An 18,957-nucleotide genomic window follows, 5' to 3' on the forward strand; every position below is an offset into this window, starting at 1 on the left:
AAACACAGAACAATAAAAAAAATAAGATAAAAGAAACGCTAATTTTGGCTACTATTTGTGTATTTTGGAAAATGTTTATTGATGAGATAATAATGACTGCAAACGAAAGGAATGCTGGGATCACGTGCTTCGGTTGTCGCGGAAACCGAAAACAACATCGCTGAACGGTCACGTGCTTCTGGTCAACAACAAACGACAACGAACACGTTTTTTACGACAACTTGAATAAAACGTTTTAATATTCTCTTCGCTGCTCTAACAGTCAGCCTCACACCCACTGTTTTAAAATATCACGTCAGGTGAGTTTAATCTATGTCGCTACTTGACGGTTTTAAATCGTCGCAGACACGAATATATTTGTGTTTGCCATGATGTGACTTGATATTTTAGAATGACTAAATATGTTTAAGGGTGACTTAATGTTCGTGTGTTAGTGATGTAATATATTTGCTTTGGTGACTCGGCTGCTTTGGATATGTCTGTTTTGAATGAAACAGTCGTTCTTATCATGTAAATGCTAGTGCTTGTTTATTTATTTACCGTATTACACTCTGTTCCTTTTTTCCGGCTCAACTCACACTAATAGCCAAGTTATTTAAGCAGCATTTCTCATTTAACTGTTTTATGTTTACTGTCTGAGCCTGTGAGTGGACAATTACCAATGTGAATATCTCAACAAGCCAGGATGACAACAATCTGGTTTCCAAACATAGTGACACGTCCTCAGGTATTTTTGGAGCTGAGTTTTTGTTGTTGTTTTTTTTTCCGATCGATATCTGCTCTGTGATTGACTGGTGACCAGTCCAGGGTTTACCCTGCCTCTTGCCCAAACTGAGCAGGAATAGGCTCCATGATCAGCCGCAGACAATTAATACATTAAATCATGATTATAACTTTATGGATAGATTGATGTTCATGCACTGTCATGACAAGATGAACTATTTATCACCATCACTATACTCTACTCTTATCTCAATAATTGATTAGAATTTGACAGTCTATTGAGGCAGTACAGTGTACGAGTGGTTGTAGTATTTGACAATCTATTGAGATGTGCTTCATTGTTCAGAGATTTGGGATTCAAATCTCAGCTCTGACCTCTGCTTGTTCTCCCAGATCTTGATTGGGTTTTCTTCTCTGGTTACTGCACCTAACTATCACTTGCCAAAAACATTTACGTTATGTTTACTTACATGTGCCCTGCGATTGGCAGGTGACTAGTTAAGGGTGTACCCCACTTTAACCCGTTAGGCTCCAGCTCCCTCACGGCCCTAATGAAGACAAGCGCTATGGAAAATGGGTCAACTGTTGATATTCATATTGTAAAATCTGAGGTGAAATGGAAATATTTGCTTTGCCTTTTGTTGGATGTTTCCCCTTTTGAATGAAATTTAATAACCCGCATTCCAAAGCCCTTATGCTTTCATCTGTGTTGCTGGCTGTTTCTCTGCTCTCCTTATCACAATCCACCCCAATATGTCTCACTTAACTAATTTCTCAATAGCCCTTTAAACAATTACTGCCAGTTCTTTTAACTACCCTGCATAGCCTTTGGCAACTCTGTCTGCTCCGGTCATGGTTTCTCAGCAGCATCCATTCAGAGGTCATTGACAACAGTGCTGTACTGTGCGTATGTTATTTCAAAGTGAGTGTGAGCGTGCACTTAACAGCATTACGAGTGGATCTTATTGCAGACGTAATAAGCCACCAGAAAGACCCAGGCCACCGAACCCAAAAGGAGACATGAATTTAAATGACTTTGTGGCGCTTCCCAAAGCAAAATCTTTACAGTTCAGTGCCAGGTAAGTTGAAATAACATCAATGATGCGATCAAAACAAGTTCATCCATGTCATTTGTCTGCCATGTTTTTTTTTTTAACTTGCTTGGTTAGACATACACCTCATTTTGTAACCAGAATTACGACAGTTTGCAGTTCAGCATGTTTAGTTACGCCACTGCACTGTCCGTGTGTACTTACCCTGTGACTACACGGATCTGCCATTTGTATGATTTACTATCATTAACGGGCTTCATAAAAGTGTGTGTGCGTGCATGTGTGTGTGTTTGTGTGTGTTTGTGTGTGTGTTACCCGATAGGAACCCACAAGGCCAGCAGTTGGAGACGGTGACTCTGGCCCAGCAAGGCAATGAGCTGGAAGAGAAACTGCAAAAGCTGAAAGAGAGTATGAGAAGAGAGAAAGGCGAGAGAGGGTGAGTATCAATGCGGTGGGGATAGAGGAGGCCTGTAAAAGTCAGGGGAAATGGAAGTGGACATTGGAAAGTGTAACAGGAGACAAATAGCAGAAAATATCAGAAATTAGTGAATTTACTTTAAGCTGTTAAGAAGCCTCAAATAGTGGCACAGCCGTTTATTTACTTGACTATGTAGAGTAGGGAATCAGGTGTTTGGTAGGAGTAATGTTGTTTTTATGCCAATCACACCATTTTGAATTGTGACAATGACTTCAACGGTCACCATTTTGCGCACATAAGTTTGGAGACCTGATTTAGTTTTCTGACATGTTTTGTGAGCAATTTCATATTTGCCATTGTAAATGTAACGATAGATTAGCACATGAGCATTATTCCCCAATCATATCATCAGTTCTTTTCTGATTGGCAAAGTACACCTCTTTTAATGTTCCGCTTTAGGACATGCAGGATTCTTAGAATGAAATCCTCTCAGTATATTCCCCCTCTAAATTTTCCTCCTCAGTACAATAGGAGTGAATCTTTGACAAGCCTGCCCTGCAGCTCTTCAAGCTGTGATTTATACTCTGGTTCTACGTGTTGTTGTGTTTCTTTATTATGCACCACTTTTGTTTTTCTCTTTGCTTGTCCCCAAGATCACACCGCTCCCAGAGTAGATGAATGGCTTATCCTTGCATTACAGGCGGATTCCGTTATTTGGGCCCCAAAAAAATAGCTGGACAAATTTAGTTTGCTGAGAGGAGGTGGAGGCTTGGAGCAAATATTGGAACATCCTTCGATGATCGGGTCTGCCTGACTCCTAGCTGTGGCTTTGACTTTCGGGCTCGAAGAATTGTAGACACTACTAGCGCTTCAATACATAGTTCGTCTTCATGAATTATTTTCCTTACCTTCTCTTTGGTGGAAAATGGTAAACGCCTTTACAGAAGATAGATTTAGCAGAACGATAAGTTTTCCATCTGTGACCTCTGAGAACTTTAGTTTTTCAATCGGTCGAAACACATGAATACAAAGCAGAAGGGATGTTGAAATGAAATTATTATCACTTCATGCAAGTTGTAAATGTAAGTATGTGCTTCTGAGAGTGTTTGGCACTCCACTGTAATTATGGCTTCATAAGTCCGATAAACAAGATTGTGTGAATGTGCCCTTCTTGTTGAATCTCTAAGAGCAACTTTATTCTTATGTGTGGAGCTGTGTCTAGATTCAAGTGGAGTCTGTCTGGATTAGATATTGACATATTTGTTAATTTAAAGTCCACATAGATTGGGAGCAGGTCCTGAAGGGACAACTTGTCACCCGTGCACCAGCAGAGGTGCGCCGGAGTTGTCTCCCTTGGCGATAGTCAGTTGCCAGGGAGATGGCGCTGGGGCGATTACCTGACACCCACCCTTTGTGTCAGCACAACACACTAACAGAGTTCAGGAAGGTGGCAGCTCTGTCGGCACATTCAAACACACATTCACACTCACACGCATATATTGTTTGACGTTCTGTGACAGGTTGCCAGCTCAACCAAAAATAAACAGCCTTCACAATCGCATAAATAATTCAATGTGATGAGCGTGAATAACTCCCGTCTGAATGAAGAATGCTTTTTTTTTTTTTCATCTTCACAAAACTATTTCGTTAATTTAGTAGTCCTGTTGCATTGTATGTTGCCGGAGAAATTGCTTCGACTACTTCTAATACTTCTCCATGGTTTTAAACCGTTGGTGGTGATTCGTTATGACATTTGCTCATCCAGCTAATAATGTCTGTCTGTTGGAAGTATGCCAAATTGTGTGTGTGTGTGTGTGTGTGTGTGTTATTGTATATCGATGACTGAAAAACATGATTTATCGACACATCCAAAGTATGACATGTGACTGATACAAAAAAAAAGACTTGGGGAGGTGGAGCAAAAGTAATAAGAAAACTTCCATATTCACTTTTACCATATTACCATACCATATTTTGTGTGTGTATATAAAAATGTATATCAGAATCAGATTTATTAGCCAAGAAACATAATTTTTCTTTCCCCTCATTGGATTTGTTCCCTTTTTTTAAAAATTATTTTCAGTACAATCCACACATTCTGCAAGATATTTCATTTGTTAGATTGGATCCAAGAATGTGAAGGTGTATCTTTGAATCCAATATCTTTTGAAAAATGACTTTGTTGTTGAAATGAGCTGCTCTGAAGTGGATGCTTCCTCTTTTCACTAACTACATAGCCTCTTGGTACCTGTGCCTTCAATAACATCAATGACTCTCTTTTATTTTACTGGTGGCAAGTGGGTCAAACCAAATGAGGTGAGAAATCAAAACAACAACCAAGATTTATTGGCGAAACAATACGCTTCCATGCTATGTCCAACCCGGTATGTTATCCGTGAGTAAAATGATAAAACAGGGCTGTGAATATGAGACACCAACTACAGAACAACACTGTGAGGCATAGGTATGAGGTCCCGATTATACCGGTGAGTAAAGGATCTCGGGTTCACATGAGGGAATGTTTAAAAACGAAAGTATTTAAGACTCTAGAGAGGTACGTGCGTGTAGAATTGTTGATCAAACAAAAATTGACCAATACCTACTCATTGTCTCTCTTTGTTTAGGCAATCAGGAATTTTTCATTGGAAATCAGAACAATTAACATCAATAAACAGCAGCAGTATGACGCAAGGCACCAAGAAAACCCAAAAGGTAGCAATTTTTTTTAAACTCGATTTGTACATGTGGTGACATCCATTGGATACTATTTGAATGTAAAAAGAAATAAATGATGTCGCCAACTTGAAAACAGACATGAACGCAAATGTGCCACCCCAGGACTTTGCAGACAAACCTATTAGGTAAGAGCCTGTTGTTGCAAGCGTAAAACTGTTCGTTCCCTGTCCCCAGCAATTGTCAGCAGGCAGGGTGAAGATCCGAGTGCTGAAGGATGAACCTGTAACGGGTAAGTCATCAGTGACGGTCTGGGCTTGATTTCTGCCACTGTATTTCAAAGTGAATGCCGGGTTCCTAAATTTCTCTCAATCGCCCACATGAACGTTAATATTTAAGAAGCTAACAACAAAGCAGCACAGTTGTCTTAAGTAGATGGATGATATTGTCCATCCCACCGTCCTTGCAGCGTCTTTTGGCAACACTGTCGTTTTTTTTTTTGTTTCCATGTCTCTTCTATTCTTTCTTCTATTTCCTATTGCATATTGCTGTAAATGGATACACATGACTTAATGAGAACATGTTCAACTTAAATACAAAGAAGGAAATTCCCATGAGAAAAGTACATATGTTGATTTGGTGCCGACCTACATCCCGAACAAGGAGTAAACATTTATGATCATGAAATTACGTGTTGTTTTCGGTGCTTATCCATTTCCCGAAACGCACAAAAATACACAGTATGTTTGTGGAAGAGATAAGCCAAACAAGGTACAGTATGTCAATTTTTTTTAGGATCGGAAATGCTTAATACCTGTCAAAATGCTGAGTGTGGATGGAATGGCCACTCCAAGCTTAGTAAAACACACCAAGCAATTTATGAAGTTAAGTCCACTGACTTGCATTAATCTACAGTGCTAGTACACTGACAAAAATGGTGTGTTACTCCATTTTATTTTGTCAAGTGGTTGAGCAAAATAAAATTATCTGGATCAAAATACAGCGATATACATCTACCTTAAAACAAACAAACATCGTGTGGAACCACTCGACAAAATAAAATGGAAAAACTTCAACATACCCTATTTTTCAGCATATGGCACGTTCAATATGCCAGACACACTTGCAAATCTCATTTTGACGACAATGGTGACATCACGGTCTGTCTCTGCCTCCTTAGCTCCACCTCATCTCCCTCTGTGCGAAACATGTTGCTGTCCTCAGACGACAACCAGACAAAGCAAAATGAAGGGATCATTCTGTGGACAGGGAGACAGCAGGACTGGTCAGCAGGTATGCAGAAATCCACAGCGCTCGTTGATGGGATGTCAATAAAGTCTTGCTATCCGTTATGTATTTTAAGCCTTTCTTTGTGGGCTGGTTGAAAGAATTCATCGGGTTTTATGGCCTCACAAGATGCACAAGCATCCACGTGGACCAGACTCGATATTGTTTCCTTTCCAGTTTCCAGTTTTGCTCTCGGTTATATCATCACGCAGCCTTTTCAGGAGTTTCAGAAGAGGGGGGAGATAATGTCCCCACTTTTCAAATAAATCCTGATGATGAACTTGCATTTTACCTATTCCATATACAGCATGTCTGCCTATTTTCTGATTGTATTTTTAATACTACTGTTCCATTTTATGACCTCTGCCGCTTTTAATTCTGGTTTTCTGTTCACTCCCATTCCTATATCAGATGTCCCTCCTGTCAAATAAATGTCCCTTCTCTCTCGCATCTTTTGATTTACTCCACTCTGTGCCAGATATTAACACCTTTTCTTTTCTCTTTCCTGTGGGCCTCCTTTGCCCCCATGCGAAATTGGATTCTCTCCCTCCCTCATGTCGCTTGGTGTTTTTCTTTCTTCTTTGTTTCACGCTGATTATGGTTTCGCTGCTCAGATTTATTCCAAATGACGTGTTTGCACCGTACTATCCGATGAGCTGGGTCAACTGACCTTTTTCATTTTTATTTCTTAAATTAAGTTAATGCATAACATGCACATATGGTCATCAACATCAACGACATGCAGAGATGCTCGCGAGAGATTTAGCAGAAAGCTAAAGATGATCTGTCACATCTGAGAACTTTATTTTTCAATTGGTCAAAATGCACTAGTATAAACCAGAAGGGGCGGTGCTTGAGTGACGCTAAATTGCACCTCTATGGGCTATATATATCTGCAGTAACCCTTGTGATGGGCATAATTACAAACATTACAATCATCAGGAAGAACATAGTTCCAAAAAATTATGTATAATGGCAAACTTGTCACGGTTGATTTGTTCGGGACCAACAGGTGGCTCTGTGGGGCTCCTCCTACAGCGGCACACCTGTTGCTCATCATATCATTAGTAGGTATTCTGTTAACTCATTCAGTACCAGCCAATTCTGGACCAAGTCTGAAAAGACGTTTAAAAACGTCTTTGGGAGTGAATGAGTTAAAAGGACTCCCAGCCCGACCACTCGGTGCCAGGTCATTGTCGTCGTTTCTGTCATTGTTGCTGTCACTGCTGCTGACTTTGTCCCCTTGGGTTTTGTTGGTTACTTTGGATTATTGTTGTCCCTAGGAATTTGTTTGTTCCGGATTTAGTTTCCTCAGTATTTTGTGAATACAGTTTGTCATGCCTGCTTTTTAGGGTCCTCCACCACCACGCTCGTGACAAAACTGCTCTCCAGCTTCACTTATGCACCTCCGTCACATCTGAAAATACCAGAAGACAAGAATTTATTGGGGGTGGCATGGTAGTTTACTGGTTAGCACGTCATTTATAATGACGGCATATATCTCTCTGAATCGTTGGAATATGGGCGGAAATCAGAGTACCCGGAGAAAACCACACACGCACGGGGTAGAACATGCAAACTCCACACAGGAAGGCCAGAGCCGGAATCGAACCTGCATTGTGAGACGGACGTGCTAACCAGTCGATCATCTTGCCATCCTAAAAATTAATTCATTCAGTAATTCAAGATTTATTTCTTGCATGACTCAGTGTGCAGGCGAGGGGAAAGTGACAACAACAATATCAAGGAGTGAACAACACAGTGAAATTATGATTAAAAAATAAATTATTTGTACAATCACGACAACCATTTTGCATCGGCCAGAATGATGTGCCTGAGGTAACTGGCTCATTGTCATTACCACCACCTAACAGCCCTGCTCCTCATTACTCGTGGACCCCACTTGAGACACACACACACTATGCTTAACACTGTGCAGTATTCCAGACCCATTCAGGCGAAAAAACAGGGAACTAATTTCCTCCTGTGTTGCACAGAAGAGTGTAGTGATATGCTGCTTGTTGCCTGATAGTATGCTTGATCCCGGGAGAGTGGCTTTAATTTATCCCCTGGCGAAAGAGGGGAAATAAGGGCCAGCTTTATAGCACCATTAGAAGGCAATACACCCTTGTGCAGTCCAATGTTGTACTTTTGTGAAAAACACACATTCATGCACACATGCACACACAGAGGTTTGTAACATAGGTATTGAAACACAGAGTCCATTCATCCATCCATCCATTTTCTGATCCGCTTCATCCTCACAAGGATCGCGGGGGGTGCCGGAGCCTATCCCAGCTGTCTTCGGGCAGTAGGTGAGGGGACGAAAGGGGAGAAATAACAGTGCTACCCAGTCACCCAAATAATGCCAGATTGCTTCCCGGCCATTGGTGAGGTATACGCAAAGAAGCTTTGAAACCCTTGGACCTACACAGATAATGTTCTTTGAAAATGAAAATAATCCTTTTTCTCAGTGTATTCAGGCACCTGTTCATTCTCAGCCCCTCACTCTGACCTCTCTTCTTGTGTGCATGTAGGATTGTACGACATACATTTACAGTCACAGCATCATGCTAAGCATGCAGACTTGAGAACACAGAAGAAACATCAGTGTGCATTATAGATGTGGTTTGCCAGAGTTCCCCTAATGGGGGCACGAATTCACCATATCACTTTCAGGTGTTCTTAATGCTCTAAGCAGGCTCACGAGATTATATATATATATAAATATATATATATATGTAGAGAGAGACAGAGACAGACTGTCAATCGTCAACGGATTAAATGAATTTCAAGCATTCTGACTGATTACAATTCAACGCATATGTAGGCCTTATATTTAGAAAGTGAGCACACAGTTGACATTGATATGGCACGTTGCACTTATGTCCGCTTCAATGAGGAGCTACCCAATTAGTTTTTGATTACACTATTGTCACCAAGCATCTACATTGCGCTTTTGTATCAAATGGCAATGGAATTTTTACTTGTTTTTGCCCGCACAAATTGGCAATTACATACGCATGGGCTTGGAGAATCTCATTAAATGTCCCTTCCATTTTGTCCCTTCAATTTACTCGGCTATGCAAAGGCAGTAGACAGTATACCGATTAGAATTGGTGATCCTTCATCAGGAAACATGATTTTTGTGACAAATTTAATTTCTATTCATGTTTTACAGTGCTGTTATAGTAGTAGATTAGGGATGATTAGCGTGAATCACATTTTGGCACGCTTTCTAATTCAGTGCTTGTCCCTTAAATTTTTTTTGTTTGTTTTATTGCAGATGTTTATTAGGAATTATGATGAAAAGACAAGAGCGGAACTAACTAAGAAGGAACACAATAAGGATGCGAAAAACGATTTTGCCAAATCTCTTCTCGGTGGAGAGTATGACGAGGAGGAGTCGGCTAGATCTTTCCAGGAGGCTCTCAAGGAGTGGAGAAACCAAAGGTGTGATGATGCCATCGAACCAGTAACAATCTGGACTCAAACAGGTGAGAAATAATGCAAGATCATCCTTTAATTTGTGGTACATCCAAGTTCAACGGCTAAAAATCAATGATCAATTGGCTTCAATTTACATTCTACCATCACCATTATAATTCTTTTTTTTGTATTATTATTTTGATACAAACAGTACCCAAAACACTGCTTTGAAGTCTACACCCTGAGAGAAAAGGGAGATTGGCTATTGCAGAACCATTTTTTTCCTCATGCCCTTATAAATGTATTTTGTTGAAAATGTTTTAATTTTGGGCGCTCCGGTGGTGCAGTGGTTAGCGCTTCGACCTCACAGTGCAGAAGTTGTGAGTCCCGGCTCAGGCCTCCCAGTGTGGAGTTTGCATGTTCTCCCCGGGCCTGTGTGGGGTTTCTCCGGGTTCTCCGGTTTCCTCCCACATTCCAAAAACATGCATGACAGGCTGATTGAACACTCTAAATTGTCCCAAGGTGTGAGTGTGAGCACTAATGGTTGTTTGTCTATGTGTGCCCTACGATTGGCTGGCAACCGGTTCAGGGTGAACCCCGCCTACTGCCCGAAGACAGCTGGGATAGGCTCCAGCACCCCCCGCGACCTTTGTGAGGATTAAGCGGATCGGAAAATAAATGAACGAATGAATGAATGTTTTAATTTTGAGCCGTGCGAGCATCACACCTTCCAGGTTTTTGAACAATTTTCTTTTTAAGTAGCAAATGATAATGAATGAGTTTCATGAGAAAACATGCCCTCACGGTAATCCCACTGTCTCCAATTACATCGAAATTCCGGCAAAACTTGTTCAACAGTCCTATCCTGCCCGCCGTGTTCATGCGACATCCCAACTTTCCTACTCCTGTGCTATTTTCACAAAGTCCCGAGTGGTTCCCGCTGCCCCCTTTCCTTTCCCTCTACGCTGATGTGTTCGGGGCTTCCAGAAAGTGCTTGCCGCTGCAGCAAGAAAAATAATCCACGGCGGTTGCATATTGCGATAATGAGAGAAGGGCTCTGGGTGGCTGTACGCCACTCCACTGCCCCGATTCCCCTCAGCCATGTGCATGTGGATGTGTATTTGTGCAAACCGCCTTCCATCTCATATTGGCTCTGCATGTGCAGCAGAGCATATGTCTGCATATTTATGTCTGTGCTACTCGTGGTGTTATTCTAGTTTTTGTGTGTCTATAGTGCTTCCCTGTTTTCTCTGCCTTACTATTTTTTATACAGACCCCCCGCCCTCTCCCTCTCTGCTCTACTCTGGAAATTACTGCCAACCCCTTCAGCTCTAATTATTTCTGTCAAGCCACTGGCACACGGGTCCCCTTTCAAGCTGCCACTGTGGACTTCTTAAGTGTTGAGAGCAATCATAACGTTTTTCTTTATTTCCTCCATCTGCATTTTTTTACTTTTGTAGTTGTTCCTGTTGTATTTCATACATCCCGTTGCTAGTCTATATGGACCTTACTGATTGCCTGCCTGTGTTTGTCACTGACTGTAGGCAGCATTGAAAAGACGTTTTCCCCTTTTTAGAGAAGACCTTGTTGTTGCACATTCTACTTTGGTCTGACACATTGGCGGGCTTTGTTTGCTCTCTCTCTCTCAGCCAACTTTATTTTTGTATATTCTCCCCCAGTATCAATGTCAGGTAAAGCAGCCCAAACTGACTTCCCTCCAGAGAGAGGCCATGAAGGAGAAGGCAGCAGCGTACCCGTCCAGGTGCAGTTCCCTGAAACAAGTCTTTCCTATATGGACAGGTTGCTTCTCAAGAGGTACCGCAGGTACAGATTCATCCACATGCAACACTTGAGTATTGTTTAGTATTTCAGTATCGGTGTTTTATTACGTTTTACAACATTTACTTCTACGATTAATACAATGCAGCTGTAGTAGTGGTGTGCAAGACAATTCAATACATATCGCGATACAAGGGGTGCGATTTGATTCATCCAGTTCATTTTAGTCGAATAATTTGTTTTTAGTTCAGCGAGATGCAACTTAATGTGACCTGACTCAATTCACGAGGGTATGATGTGATGAGTTGGTTTGTTGTCATTTTATATAAATGACATCGTCAGTACTGTAAATGTGGCCTTCAAAGGTATATTCGTTTGGTCAAATCAAACCAGCAGTCAAAAGCAAAATTTACTTCTTAAATTTTCCAGCCACGCATGAAAGGGCAAATTTAAGGAAGTGGTTAAAACACATCCTCCTTTTGTGTTTGGGTTTTCTAAACATTAGCAGTCAAATGGTTGGACACATTTCCTCAGGCTATTGAATAACAAACTTTGATTGGCAGTACATATTGTTCTATATAAACGTCCTTGGAAAACGTGCACTTACCCGTTGGTTGTGCTACTGTGAACAGGTAAATTGCACGAACATTGATGGCGGCCAGAGACTATGTCGAATTTCACAATTCAAAGACCCATCAAGTGGACCAACATCAGTCAATGTGCAAGAACATATGACAAATTAATGTGATTAATGCTGCGTAACAAAGAGTGTTAGATTCAACACGTGATTGAAAATAAATCTTAAAACTATTGAATTCTCGAATAGCTGTGCTTTTACTCTATATTCCTACACTTTTTTTTTCCAAGCCTAGATGTCCATTATATGTTCACGAATATGCCTCCTTAAAAGAGTCCATTTCCGAATCATCTTGATCACATTTTTTATATTTGAGGTATATACTGACTTTTGGGGGCTGCTTTTACTATTGCACTCATGCATGCACAGTTTTTTTTTTTTTAACATTAACATCCTGCCTTGCCAATGCCTCTCTTTCTGCCTCTCAGTCTCCACATGCCCCTGGTTCACAAGGCATTCTCCCAGCACACGTTGTGCTATTGACTTCACGAGAGCTCGGCTTCCGCAGATCCCCGTAATTATAGCCCTTTATTTAAGCGCCACCTCTCGGACTGAGTAGCCCACCGGAGACCGGGGATGAGCGCTAGAGTGCACTTTTAGGTCCCACTGACCACCTGAGCAGGACCGCTTGAAGTCCCCCGCTGCAGCAGCCTTTGAGTGAGGAACAGAGCAGGGAGCCAATCTAAGTGCAATAAGCCTGCAGCCATGTTGGTGGCAGAGCTTAATGAAGAGACGGAGGGACCGGCTGGCTGGTGGAAAGAAAGCGCGAGACGCTGAATTTTAACACGTATCTAAGAGTGAAGGTTGGAGTGTGAGCTGTTTTATCGAACTCACTGAGGAAAGAGGTGTATTGAAGTCGTAAACATCACCGGTCCTGTGACTTGAGGGGTTGTCAGGACGATGACCTAAATTCTCCGGGAGCACCTCCTTCCATCAATGTCAAAGTCAAAGTATCTGTGATTAAGGCGCTGAGCCCTTTGAGAAAATCTGTACAGCGAAAAGTTGATAACTTGACTTTATCACCCGTGCCAATCAGATTATGGATCATCACCTTTTCTTTGTTCGCATAACACACACTAGAAAAGATGAAACCAATTTTTAGAGAATATTGTGCAGAGCGTGTTGAAGGTAAAAAAAAAATATATATATATGTGGATTGTTTTGGTGCATAATGCACTTCAGACAGGTTATAGTGTGGTGCCATTCTTTCAAAGATCTCTGTTCAACTTTCACACCCTGTAGTTTTGCAAAACCCATCTCAATCCAATGATCGTCACAGACCCTTGTAGCCTGCAGAGCCGATGAAGAAATTAATCAGAGTCTCATGTAAAATTCTACAACCTAGCTGGATCATAAATCAGATGTGACCTTGGAAGGATCTCGTTTTCACATTTCATCCTCTTCCCCTGCTGCTTCTTGACACCTCTGGGAAAGATCTATATTGGTAGACACTGCAGTTACGCTCGACCTTAAAACTGCCACATCCTGATTTTTGTGCTCGGTTAGCTTGTCCGGTCAATTTGACCATGCCAAATGTTCCGGCGGACCATGGGCATGCTCTTTTACATGACCTCGGTGCACTTGACAATTTGGTGGCTGAAAATGGACTAAAATCAATGTCACGTTTTGGATACAAACATTTAGTTCGTGTAAGAGATTGATGATCAATGAGCAGAAGTCATTATAAACACTCCTCGGGGAAGTTTTGCTGTAAACAAACAGCGCATGCAGTGAAACACATTCTGAATGTCAAATGAGCAATGGCCAAGATGGAAAACATAAACAAACAAAAAAATGATGTCACTCTGACCTCCATCACGTGTTGACCATGGTTATTATTCTTGACGAAAACTAGAGAAATAAACAAAGCTAAAAAGAAAAACAAAACATTTTCATGAACAAAATAAAATGAAAATAAACATGCTTAAAAAAAAAAACTTATTGGAACTACATTATACATTTGCAAAACTAATGAAAACGAAATAATTCTGACCTGGTTTCTGAATCTGAGCCGTGATTGGTTATTACCTGAGCCCTGAGCAACTGTGATGTTATTTTCAGTTAAAAAAAAGTGGCAAAATAGCCGTGCCCTGAGATGGCTAACAACAGGTAGATTTGGCTGCTTAACTCATATTGCACAAATGCAATATTCATCAGAATGCCATCAGAATGCAAATGTGGGGGTTGTCTTCCCCTTTAAATCTGTGGACTATATTTGATCTCTACGTGTTTGTTTTTACAATGGTTTTAAAATAACCTTTCTTCTTTACTGCACAATACCTATGGTGAGATTTTTTTTTATTTTTATCTTGCACACAATACATACACACACACACACTAACGGACACACAAAACCTAAAGCTCATAAAAACCAAACTACAATTAAGCATTTTCAAGAAAAAAAAAACTTTTAAAAAATAAAAATGAACAATCATGAAAATTGAAAGGGGAGCCATTCACCATGCCGTCTTGCACTACAGTCACAATCATGTACGGTTTTCTTTTCTTTCTTTCTCTGACATATTCAAACGATTCACATCGGAAGAGAATGTTCTGAGAGTACAGGATTGACTTTGTATCAAACACTTCAAACAATGGGTCTGATTTGTATGCCGACGGTAATAATTGATATGGCATTGCTTGGATGGTAATTCGAAGACTCCTGTGACTTTAGGGAAATGCAAAATTAGATAGATGCTGATAAGCTATTCCTTCCAACAGTTACAACTTTTATAATGCATAATAATTACGTGTTTGCCAGTGTCTCATCTCCTGTCTTTGATTTTGAGAGAGTGGGTGGCCATGAATAATTAATTGTGTTGGCATGACATCCTGTGGGAAACACTTTTTTTTTTCCACTGTCATTTTTACTGAGCTGTCAGGTAGTCCCACATGATGAGATGGAGGGAGTGTTCGCGGCAGTCTTGAGTCAATGTCAGCAATGAGGGCTGTGGGACAGATGGGGGGAAACTTGCAGCGACTGAAACATAGATCAAACAGTGTTTGATTTTTACTTATCGTGCACAGTTTATGTCAGGGTTGTAGTGGCCATTTGCAATTCGGGAAAACCTCCGTACGGCTGGTGCATTCTGGAAAACGATTTTGTTCACGTCGGCCACTGTCCCAACAAAATGTTGGTACACTATCTAGCTGATTTCTGTACAGGTACAAAAACAGTTCTTTATTTTCTCCAATAGTGGCTGTCAGTGGTCTAATAAGCATCCATCCATCCATTTTCTAATTTACTCAGCCTCACAAGAGTCAGGGGTGTGCTGGAGCCTATCCCAGCTGTCTTCGGGCAGTAGGCGGGGTTCACCCTGAACCGGTTGCCAGCCAATCGTAGGGCACACATAGACAAACAACCATTAGTGCTCACACTCACACCTCGGGACAATTTAGAATGTTCAATCAGCCTGCTAGGCATGTTTTTGGAATGTGGGAGGAAACCCGGAGAAAACCCACGCAGGCACGGGGAGAATATGCAAAGACCACAACGGAAAGCCGGAGCCAGAATCAAACCTTTCACCTCTGCACTGTGAAGCCGGTGTGCTAACCAGTCGTCGACCGTGCCACCTCCCAATAATCATATGAACGAATATTTATCCAGTTTATTTGAGCCAAATGAATCCTTTCGCATGAATCCAATTGAGTGTCCTGATCAAGTGGCTTTTGAAAGTAGTAATTGTTCATACTAATATTTATAAATCACACCAAACCTTCTGGTGCTCCTTTGAGAACCACATTTTGTGCACCCATGATTACAAGAATGATTTTTTTTTTCTAAAATTACGATGGAATTTCCAAACAATTTAAATACCTTTTTTTCTTAACACGTTTCAAGAAATATTTTCAATAACTTTGTAGAAGCTATTCTTGTGTTCAAATAAAAATTATGTGATCGTAGAAGTAACGAGCACATTTTCTTTGCTTTGCGCACAGTGCTGGCCAATCAGTAAGTCATCACACTCCACCGCTGAAAGTCCAAACATTTCAACGTCAGCCACACGGCCACAGAGGTCCTCTTCCTCTCCCACAATCCACACATCAAAACCCCACTGTGGTTCCCCACAAATCTTGCACTTGCCATCATTTCCACATCATCAAACCGAGATCGCAAACATTTCCCAAACTCCTCTTTCATCTTCTCCTGATCTCTCTATTTATGCTAGTGTTATATGTGCATTTCTATCCCTTTCCACCGTCCTTCTCTTTCAGGTCAACTTTCACAGGTTCATCAAGTACAGCCTCGCTCCCCCTAAGATTGCCAATCAAACCCACCTCTCCGATTAGAACAGTTACAATCATCCCGGTTGCTCCCAGAACCTCATCTCATCACTGAAGCTTTCAATTTCCCAATCACCACCTAACAATCTCCAATCTCCAAACCAATCCTCCCAACAGTCTCCTGGTCAATAATTGACTTCAATCTTCTTTATCACCACTTTCTTGCAGCACAAATCCACTTACAAGGAACCTTAAAACGGTTACGGTCTCGTGCACCTCTTTATAGCAAGGTGCCCATTGAATCCACGTGGATCAAGCTCATCTTTCAAATATGAGCATAATACAGGTTTTATGCTATCCACGCCGATGACAAGTGTCACTTCCATGACATCTGATGAATGGTATCAAAGTTTCTGTGAGAGTTGTCAGGACGGAAGCCATACCAATAGGTATGTTAAATTTGTGATATCCTTGCTACTCATGCACGCATGAGTATTTCTACTGCGCATGTGTCCTTTTTTATTTTCCCATGGGCATCGTGCTGCATGATCCATATTTTTCCCATCAAGGCAGCGAGGACGAAATGTCCCGTGATAGTTGGGATTTGGCCCAATATGAAGCTCTTCAAAGTGTATCATAAAGATCAATATTTAACAGGTGGCAGAGAAGAAGAAACCCAACAGGTACCAAAACCACAACCAGTGATTCAGACTACCAATACCAGACTTGAAAGTGTTACTCAACCCGGTTCGGGTATCCACAGCTGTGTGGACCCAGGTGGTTTTGAATCCGTTCAGGCGATTGTGATCTGATATACCAGCACTATGCTGTAACATTTTTCGTCATCCCCACCCCCACCCCACATGTTTTGTTATTAACCACAACCAAAACGTGCTGTTGGTGTTTTTGCAAGTGATTCGATTTTGAAAATTGTCTCCCGTGTCCAACTTTTTGCCTGAAGATGCTTTCCAATTTGCAAGCATTTCTCATATCACAAAGGCCCCCTAATAGGATTTAGAGCAAATATGTAAGAACGCGGAGCTTACAAGAGAGATGAAAATGAGTTTTAAACCCAGAGGAGTGCCGCTTGTGTGCTCGAAAACGAGAGAAGAGGGACAATGCTTCTCGATCCAAGGGGAGATTTCCTCAGATGTCTCCTTTATTTTCAGCATCCATTCATCTTCTGAACGGCCGATCCAATTTTTGTGTTGATTTAACACTGTATGTCAACGTTTTCAAATTGTGGTCGGATGCAAAGACCGACTTGTGATTACCCCCGACTCCCATTAAGGAATGCTGTTCAGTTTCTCTGGAATTTAATACATCTCCTATAACTGAAACTAGTGTTGTTTGCTGATAATACCAAATATTTTCTGGTTTGGCAGAAACAAACTCATAAAACTTAAATGAAAAAAAAATAATGTTGTTTGGGTATTGCAGATCAAATCTACAAATACAAATCAAGATCGATGGAGTACGGATTCTGATTGACAGGGTTCCAGAGCATAAATTCATAGGTGTTATCAATAGTACATTAATAGCAGTACATTATGAGTGTGTCAGGCTTGGTATACGTGTGTGTTTTTCTTTCATGATACCCTGACGGAGATAACCAATGAAATTATTACTGTATATGTTTTATGTTCAATAAACAAACCAAACCAAACTTCTTGGTCATTTGCTTGTCACCAAGGGGCAGACCTCACAACCTCTTGAGTTGTGTGGTCACAAGTGTATGTGTGCACGTGACATCTTATGGTCACCCCTTCGTAATTCATTGTGTCAGCTTGGCTACACCACTGAAAAATTCGCCTCTCCGCCCCATGACGGACCATGCGCGCCTTTGGTCTGAAAATCAGTTTTTCAGTGAGAATGAATTCTCGCAGATTTCCATGCAAGTGAGTTATTTATTTTATTTAATCTTTTTGAGAATTGCTTTTTTCAAACACTGGTTGACCGCCCCTGCTCCAAACGGTGTCAAAGATTTTCGCTATTGATGGGCCAACCCCGTGAATAGTATATATTTTACTGCTGGAAATGAGGGTCCTCTGTGGACTTAAAAAAAAAAGAAAAAGACAGATACAGATACAGAAGCAGGCTTGCAGCCATTAAAAATAGCAATTGCTTGTGGAAATGGGTCATATATATATATATATGTTTATTTTACCTTTAACAAAAAATAAATAAATCTTTAGTATGCCTACACAATCTCAATTGTGCATGCTTTTGTTTTAGGTTGGGTAATACTGGTGTTATTTGTAAATCACAACCCGCCTCATAATATTCTGATTAAATCAGACCACACATTAACATTTATTGAGCCACATGATGCTCATTCTGTTTACTCGCCTACTCGAGGCTGTGATATTACCAGCATTTCTTAAATGCGCATCCTGTTGCAATTTAATCTTATTCATTGATTTTTTTTTTCATTTTTAATTTCCTACTATGCTTCCATAGCAAATGTCCTGGGGGGGGGGGGGGGTTCCCGTCAACATTCTGGTTCATCAAGCTTTTTCTATAAGTGTGTCCATTTCAAGCCTGTGAGGTTGACAACGAGTTACTCCACAAGTCTCCTTGTCTCAGCGGGCAGTCAGCACTTCGGCAAATACAGCGCGGTCTATGCCACAATCGGTAAAGCTCCAACTTTAATGAGAGGGAGATGAATTGAGATGGGTGGGAGTGGGGTTTGGGAGGGAGCAGGAGGTTGAACAGGGGATCACCTTGACAACACT

At 41.1% G+C, this 18,957-nt stretch overlaps 1 protein-coding gene across 2 annotated transcripts; it reads left to right on the top strand.

The window, feature by feature from the left end:
* Nucleotides 1–1,256: 1,256 nt before the first annotated feature.
* Nucleotides 1,257–17,771, top strand: zbbx (zinc finger, B-box domain containing). 2 transcript variants are annotated; one of them, XM_086125540.1, is made up of 8 exons: nt 1,257–1,802; nt 2,098–2,211; nt 4,818–4,905; nt 5,104–5,158; nt 6,047–6,159; nt 9,440–9,650; nt 11,262–11,406; nt 16,451–17,771. In XM_086125540.1, the coding sequence occupies exons 1-8, from the start codon at nt 1,633–1,635 to the stop codon at nt 16,506–16,508; spliced, it is 954 nt and encodes a 317-aa protein (XP_085981666.1). In that variant the 5' UTR covers nt 1,257–1,632; the 3' UTR covers nt 16,509–17,771. The 2 variants fall into 2 exon arrangements, with proteins under 2 accessions (XP_085981666.1, XP_085981664.1); XM_086125538.1 differs by lacking the exon at nt 16,451–17,771 and adding an exon at nt 11,994–12,137.
* Nucleotides 17,772–18,957: the final 1,186 nt, after the last annotated feature.

The sequence above is a fragment of the Hippocampus guttulatus genome, chromosome 12, assembly GCF_054856545.1.
Source record: "Hippocampus guttulatus isolate MCC_2025c chromosome 12, RoL_Hgut_1.0, whole genome shotgun sequence".
NCBI classification, from domain to species: Eukaryota; Metazoa; Chordata; class Actinopteri; order Syngnathiformes; family Syngnathidae; genus Hippocampus; species Hippocampus guttulatus.